This window comes from Pelecanus crispus, chromosome 3 (assembly GCF_030463565.1).
Source record: "Pelecanus crispus isolate bPelCri1 chromosome 3, bPelCri1.pri, whole genome shotgun sequence".
NCBI lineage: Eukaryota > Metazoa > Chordata > Aves > Pelecaniformes > Pelecanidae > Pelecanus > Pelecanus crispus.
In genome coordinates, this window is record NC_134645.1 from 133,152,500 (window position 1) to 133,160,462 (window position 7,963).

At 62.2% G+C, this 7,963-nt stretch overlaps 1 protein-coding gene across 1 annotated transcript; it reads left to right on the forward strand.

The window, feature by feature from the left end:
- On the forward strand, window positions 1–4,481 carry LOC142593270 (E3 ubiquitin-protein ligase RNF19B-like). The gene is given in 10 exon segments (XM_075707844.1): window positions 1–509; window positions 1,026–1,216; window positions 1,515–1,665; window positions 2,147–2,309; window positions 2,753–2,823; window positions 2,825–2,865; window positions 3,049–3,180; window positions 3,694–3,886; window positions 4,326–4,414; window positions 4,417–4,481. Coding segments are annotated over 10 exon segments (1,545 nt in total). The 5' UTR covers window positions 1–60.
- The last annotated feature ends 3,482 nt before the right edge of the window (window positions 4,482–7,963 follow it).

A 7,963-nucleotide genomic window follows, 5' to 3' on the forward strand; every position in this document is an offset into this window, starting at 1 on the left:
GCACCTCCCCGCTGTCCTCCGTAGCCCAACAGCAGCTGGCTGCCACCCCGAGGGGCCACCATGGAGCAGCCCATGCAGATGTCCGGGCCCTTCCGCCTCCTGGGCTTCTTTGGGCGGAAGCCAAAGGCTGTCGGAGGGGAGACATCGCCAGAACCGGAGCCAGAGCCGGAGGAACCTGAGGAGATGTGCATCACGCTGCCCCTGGGTGAGGGTGGGGAGCTGGTGGAGTGTCCCCTGTGCCTGCTGCCCCAGCCTCCCGAGGCCTTTCCCAGCCTGGCCTCCTGCGCCCACCGCTCGTGCCAGGCCTACCTGGAGCAGTACCTGCACATCGCCGTCAGCGAGAGCCGCGTGCAGGTGGCCTGCCCGCACTGCCCTGCTGTGCTCCAGCCTGCCGATGTCCACCGCCTCCTGGCCGAGCCTGCCCTCCGTGACAAGTACGAGGAGTTCCTCCTGCGACGGCTGCTGGTGGCCGACCCCGGCACCCGCTGGTGCCCCGCGCCCGACTGCAGGTGACCAGCCGGACCCTCGTGCGGAACTGGGAGCGGGGGTGTGGTGTGGGTCCCCCCTTTCTGCACTGGCGGAGGCGTTGGGTGTCCCCAGCTGGGAGCTGGTGTGCAGCAGGCTGCGCCTGTGTCCTGTGAGCCTTTTCCAGGCTCGATCCCCTCGTGACTTGATCCCGTGTGGGGTTGTGCCTGCTCAGAGAGATGTCCCGTTCCCTTTCCCAGCTGCAGAGCCTGGGCAGCTGTGTGTCTGCCAGGGTTGGTGCTCTTGGCCATGCCGGGCCAGTCCGCAAGGCCCTGGGGGAACTGTGTGGGTGCTGGGTGGGGAAGGCTGTGCTGCAGTCTGAGCTGGTGAGAGTGTCCTCTCTCTCAGGGGCTGCAGCTCTGGCTCAGCATGGAGCTGGGACCTGCCGCTGCATGGCCTGGCTGTGCCGGGGAGGGGAGCAGCAGCGTGCTGTGCAGGGACGCAGGGAGGGCTGTGAGCACCGCTGGCCCCCCGAAACACTGCCTGCCTTCTCCCCACAGCTACGCTGTCATCGCCTATGGCTGTGCCGAGTGTCCCCGCCTCACCTGCGGGCGCGAGGGCTGTGGCACCGAGTTCTGCTACCACTGCCGGCAGCCCTGGCACCCCGATGGCCCTTGTGTGCCGGCGCCAGCGGCCCCCAGCCTGGCCAACCCCGCCGCACAGCTCATCCACCCGGAGGACTCGGCCCATGGTGAGACCCTGGCCCAGGGTGGGTGCAAGCAGGGCGGGGATTTGGCACGGCCGAGCGGCACAGTTGCCTTGTACCTTCCTGCCTGCGGGGATGCTGGAGCCAGGACCCAGTGGTCCCCACTGGCTGCCTCTGCGTGGAGGCACGTGCCAGTTGATTTTGGGGGCGTGGAGTGGGGCCTTGCTGTGCCTGGCTCACCCTGACACCCATGGGACGGGCTGCAGTCCTGGGACAGGGTGTGGGCTGGACCTGCACTGTCCTGTCCTGCTCCCCCCCATCCCGTCTCATCTTCCCCAACCAGCTGAGGCCGAGGACATCAAGGTCTGTCCACGCTGCAGTGCCTTCATCATGAAGATCAATGATGGGAGCTGCAACCGCATGAACTGCACGGTTTGTGGCTGCCTCTTCTGCTGGCTCTGCCTGCAGGAGATTTCTGACGTGCACTTCCTGAGGTCAGTGCTGGGCTGTGGAGCCGCTGGGAGCCATGGGGTGTGCTTGGGGGGCTGGGCTGGAGGGGCTGCCAGGAGCTGAGGGGTGATGGGAGGAGCTGCCCCTGGGCTGAGCAGAGGGTGCTGTGATGCTGGGCTGGGGCTGGGTCCCTGCCAGGAGCTGTGGGGCTAGGCTGGGGGGCAGCGAGGCCCTGCTGAGAGCCGTGGCCATGCACAGCCAGGTTTGGGGCTGGCTAGGCTGTGGGGCTGATCGTTGGGGGGGAGCAGAGTGGTCTGTGCTGCTGGGTCTTGCAGGGGCTGGCTGTCAGTACCCCATAGGTGGGGGTCTCAGGTGGCAGCCGGAGCTCAGGATTGGGAGGGGGGAATCTGGCTTCGCACTTCCCTGGGGAGCCCATGGGTCTTCCCGCAGCGCAAGCGCAGGCTGTGCCGGTTCTGCCTGCCCCTGCACAGGAACCGCTGGCCCAGCCCCGCTCTGTCCCCGCAGCCCCTCTGGCTGCACCTTCTGGGGGAAGAGGCCTTGGTCACGGACCCGGAAGATCCTGTGGCAGCTGGGCATGGTGCTGGGGGCGCCTATGGTGATCTCCCTCGTCGCGGGCATCGCTGTCCCTGTCATTACCATTGGGATCCCCGTCTACATGGGTAGGAAGGTACTGGCAGGGGGCCCTGGATTCCCCAGGGTCCCGTTCCCCGCTGGGCCTGGCAGCCCAGTGCCTCAGGCCTGGACAGACACCCGGTGCTCGCCGCTGCCCTCAGCGTGTCCCTGTGCCACCCCCAAGTCCCCACAGCCCCTCCTTGGGGGACCCTCTCTGCTGCCCATCCCAACACCCTCCGCCAGTGAGGGTACTCTCAGCCTGGAGAGGTGCGGGTCAGGGTGGGTGAAAGGAGGAAGGGGTCTGGGGGTCCAGAGGTGCTTTCCAGGGACGCCTGAGCTGTGGTGGCGGCACTGTCGTGGCTGCCTGTCCCTGAGGAGATGGAGGGGGTGTCCTGGCAGCTGCAAAGAGCTCTGCCAGGGCTGGGAAGAGGCCCCGTCCCCAGGGGCTGTGCACTGGGATCCCTGCAGAGCCCTTCACCTGTCTTGCTTCACCTCGAGGTGCTGGGCCAGAGACGGAGGAGCAGCCTGTCGGGGTGCCAGCAGTGCCTCTCCGTCACCAGCAGCGTTCTCCTCTCTCTTTGTGTCCCCCATCATAACAGCCGTCACGGTGGGTAAGTGTGCCGGGCCAGGGCTGCGGGCACTGCCCGTGTGCTGGAGAGAGTGGGGCTGGGGCTGGGGGCCACGGCCGCAGAGCGTCTCCGGGGGGGATGTCTGAGACGTGGGGCTTCACCGGGGGGGCAGGCCAGCCGGGGCTGCCGGTGGGGGCCAGGCGATAGCTGTCTGTCTGCTCGCAGGAGTCGGCGTGCCCCTGATGCTCACCTACGTCTACGGGGTGGTGGTGCTGTCGCTGTGTCGGAGCCGCTGCGGGGGCAGCCGCAGCCCGCCCGGGGATCTCGGCGTGGTGGAGCTGGAGAACCTGACCAAGCGTGAGTCTTGGGCTGCCGTCCGTCCGCTGGCCTGTGCCCTCCATTGGGCCACAGCAGCCCTGGTCCTGCCTCGCAGCTCTGTGGTTGTGACATAGAATCATAGAATCATCGAATCGTTTAGGTTGGAAAAGCCCTTTAAGATCACCCAGTCCAACCATTAACCCAACACTGCCAAGTCCACCACTAAACCAATTAAGGGCAGAGGAATAATTTCATGTTTCCTGCCTTGGTGGCTGGATTCTTTTTGAAAGAACGTAAAACCAGGAATCATCTGCAGAGCCTGGGGCTCCCTGTGGACCCATGTTGGTGCCGCCCCGGCCGGTGCCACGTGCGCCTCTGTCCCTGCAGGGAGGCTGCAGGCTGGTGTCCCGGGGGAGGCGGGTGCTGTCCAAAGCAGTCTGGGACCAGCTTGTTCGCACCCACCAAGAGCCTGGTGGGCCATTCTGCTCCCCGCTCTGATGGGGAAGCGGTCCTTGCGGACAGGGTGCTCAGCACCTCCTCTCCCTCCACCAGTGAATGAGCTGTGGTCGGTGCTGCCCAGCCCCAGGGGGGGCGAGGATGGAGTCCCGGACACAAACACCTCCTTCCCCAGCAGCAGCCACAGCCCGGGCCATGGGGCGGCATGGAAGGAGCAGGACAGCCAGTCAGCCAGCACGGTGGCCCTCGCGGGGAGCGTGTTGAGCGAGGGCCAGGACACGTCCCTCAGGTGAGCCGGGCTGCTGTGCTGGGGAAGCAGGGGGGACCGGCACATCCCCTTCCTAACAGCTTTCCCCATGCCTGCTGTACTGGCCAGGGACGTGGCGACATCCCGCTTTGGGCTGCTGCCCTCAGGCCCTGTGTTTATAGAATCATCGAATCGTTGAGGTTGGAAAAGATCTTTAAGATCACCCAGTCCAACCATTAACCTAACACTACTGAGTCCACCACTAAACCAATTAAGGGGAGAGTAAGAATTAATTTCATGTTTCCTGGCTTGGTGGCTGGATTATTCTTTAATGAAAGTAAAACCAGGAATCACTGAGGTTGGAAAGGCCCTCTAAGATCATCAGCCCACCCATCACCCCAACACCCCCGTGCCCACTAAACCATGTCCCCAAGTGCCACTTCTGCCCATTTTTTGGGCACTAAAAAACTTTTGTCTACAGGGAAGGCATCAACATCGAGGTGGAGGTGTCCATCGAAGCAGTGCCGCATCCTGCCCGGGAGCAGAGCCTGTGCAGCGTGCTGTCGGGGCAGAGTCTGGGGACTCCCTGGGAGGCAGCAGCGACAGGCACAGTGCCGTGGGCGTCCCCGCGGAGTGAGGGGCTCTGCGCAGCACTGAGCGGGGAGACCCTCGATCCACAGAGCCCCTGCCGCTGGCACGAAGATCCCGTGCCGTCCTGTGGCAGAGCTGGTCACCCTCTGCGGGCCACCACCAGCCCCGTCAACCGGGTCCTGGCCATCCCCAGGCTGGGTGCGCACTGACTGCGCTCAGCGCTGCCTGCACCCTGCGCCTACACCATCCCCGAAGGCAGGCTTGAGCATTGGCACTGCTGGGAAATAAAACTGTCTCTGAGGGTCTGTCTGTCTCCTGTGGCACAGCCACCCCCGACAGCACAGCCGTCATCGCAGCAGGTTCTGAGCCGGAGGCCAAGCAGGTGGGGCAGGGTGGGCTCAGCCCCACCCGGGAGCAGGCAGCAGGGGCAGCGAGGCAGGGAAGAGGGGGGATATTCCCTTGTGCAAACGCCCCAGCCTCGGGCTGGGGGCCAGGTTAGCCCCGGCCATGACCCTAGCCGTGGTGCTCCACGTCCTGCGTTGGCTTCTCTCCACGCCCCATGGGCTGCCGGCACGGGCTGCAGGGCCCCCGTTTCTGCGTGCGGCTGAGGACAAGGCAGTGGCGGCCAAGCTGGTGCCTCTGTGCAAGGGGTGGTTGCGGCTCCCCACCCTGCCTGCAGGCAACTGGGCTGCCCCTGAGGAATGCCCTGGACAGGCTGCAGCTTTGGGGGGGGCTTCTGGGGCCAAGCAGCTTGAGGTTGTGGGTCCTGATGCCCACCGGGGATCCATCCTGGGGATCCATCCTGCAGCTGGACCAGCATGGAGGGACCATGTGGACATGACCCAGGCTGTGGGCGGGCACCCTGAGCCGCATGGGGTGTGAGGTCTCAGGCAAGTGGGATCCTGCCTATGACGAGTCTGACTCCACTGCAGCATCCTTGGGACAAAAAACTGCTTCTGAACATTTTGCTGCACCCGCAGCCAGAGCTGCCCTTGGAGACCCACTCATTCCCTTGCACCCAGGGCCGACACCTACTGCCCAGCTGGTATGGGCACCCTTTGCTGTGCTCACACACGTCTGTGCATTCCTGGGGCCAGGCGCGCCCTCCACCTCCCCACTCGCCCATGGAGCACAGTAAGTAGTTGAAGGTGGGGTTTAATAAGGTGGTGGTCAGGCACAGGGCATGGCCAGCCTTGTGTACTAACTAGTGCCTGCTTACATGCACATAGAATGCATGTATCCTCTTATTCCCTTATCCCTCCATTTCCCACACTTGTTCCTCCCCAAATCTCCTAAATCCTTCCCTTTGGTTCCTCCCCTAAACATCACCTAATAAATGCTGCCCTAGCCCCAGATGCTCTTTCCCTGCATCCCATAACGTGTACTGCACCCCAGGCAGTCACCCTTCTGCGCTCTCAAGGTGATCCAGAGAGCTTCCGATGAGGCACGGTGATGGCTCTCATGCCTTGACCATGGGGCTGATGGTGCTCCTGGGACAGCCCTGGGAGAAGCTCGGGGGGTGGGTGGGTGTGGGGGGGTGTGTCTCTGATTTGGGTCCCCCCCCCCACCTGCTCTTGTACCTCTTTGTCCTTCTGGATCCTTGGACGTTGGCCTTTGAGGGGCTGGCGCTTCTCTCCTGATCGGCCTGGGAGTAGCTGGGTCAGGTTATTAATCAAATTACTCCTCCTGCCGTTGTTTCTTTGTGCCACCTTTGTGCCTGCAGCTGAGCTTGTCATGGCACCGACAGCCTGGCTTCCTGGTGCCTTCAGCACCCGACCCTCAGACCGCTGGCCTCTCCGGGATCTGTCTCAGGCCACACCAAAACCTGGCTCCCAAACCTCTTTGCCTGCTCACCAGCAAGCCCAGCTTGGTGTTTGCTGGCAAGTACATGCGGCATACATCCGTCCGTCGTCCATCCCCGTGTCCCCGTCCCCCCCAGGCACACATGCACGCTACTCTCTCCCTTTGCTGGCACTCAGACCCACGCACCCCCATGCACAGTAGAAAGAGCCCACACACCCAGGAAAATAGCTAGAAAAGATCACTTTGTGGTGATCCTTTTTTTGTTTTTAAACACACAACTGGCCGCTTTTATACCTGTTTCCCACACTTGTTCTTCACCCCCACAGTTCCTCCCTTCCCACAGAACGGTCCGTAGTGCCTGCCCCGTGTGCTCCCACCCCGGCATCCTACAGCAAGTCACAACCCCGGTGGGCAGCAGCCCCTGGCACGGCCAGGGGTGCCCGCGGACCTCAGGCGGCCCTCGGGCTGACCGTCTGCCGGGAGGGCCCGTGGCAGCCGGGCTGGGGGCTTCCACCGGCTCCAAACAGGTCACTGGCACCCCTCCCCAGCACAGCTCCTTGGCTCCTTTGCGGTTGTGGAGATGAGCTGCCACCACATAACCTGCTGGGCAGGCTTGGCAAAACTGATTCTATTCTTTGAACAGCTTCACTAGGTTAATGAAACTAACTGTAGATGTAAGAATCATAGAATCACAGAACGCTTTGGGTTGGAAGGGACCTTTAGCAATCATCCAGCCCACCCCCCCCCCGCAGTGAACAGGGACATAGAATCATGGAATCGTTTAGGTTGGAAAAGACCTTTAAGATCATCCATTAACCTCACACTACCAAGTCCACCACTAAACCAATTAAGGGTAGAGTAGTAATTTCATGTTTCCTGGCTTGCTGGCTGGATTATTTATAATGAAAGTAAAAACCAGGAATCACTAAGGTTGGACAGGCCCTCTAAGATCATCAGCCCAACCATCACCCCAACACCCCCATGCCCACTAAACCATGTCCCCAGGTGCCACCTCTGCCTGTTTTTTGAACCCCTCCAGGGCTGGGGACTCCCCCACCTCTCTGGGCAGCCTGGTCCAGTGCTTGACAGCTTCAACCAGCCCAGGGTGCTCAGAGCCCCGTCCAACCTGGCCTGGGATGTTTCCAGGGATGGGGCATCTCCCACCGCTCTGGGCAACCTGTGCCAGTGCTTCACCACCCTCAGTGCAAACAATTTCTTCCTTATATCCAGTCTAAATCTATTCTTCTTTAGTTTAAATCCATCACTCCTTGTCCTGTCCCAACAGGCCTTGCTAAAAGCTTGCCCCCCCCTTCCTGCAGCCCCTGTCAGCGCTGCCAGGCCGCACTCAGGCCTCCCCGCAGCCCCCTCCTCTCCAGGCTGAGCACCCCCAGCCCCCCCAGCCTGGCCCCGCAGCAGAGCAGCTCCAGCCCTCGGATCATTTCTGTGGCCTCCTGTGGGCCTGCTCCAGCAGCTCCATGTCCTTGTGCTGAGAGCTCCAGAGCTGGACGCAGTACCCCAGGTGGGGTCTATAAGGGCCTTTGATACAGCACATGACATACCACAAAGCATTTTGATTAATTGGCATGATAAAACATCAACAGAGCACCCAATAAATGGCCTAAACCCAGTTACATCTCAATAGAAATTACTAGCGTGAGATCACCACTAACCAGTTATTTCAGGGGACTCCACAGAGACTGGTGCCAAGTCCTACATCAAAACTTT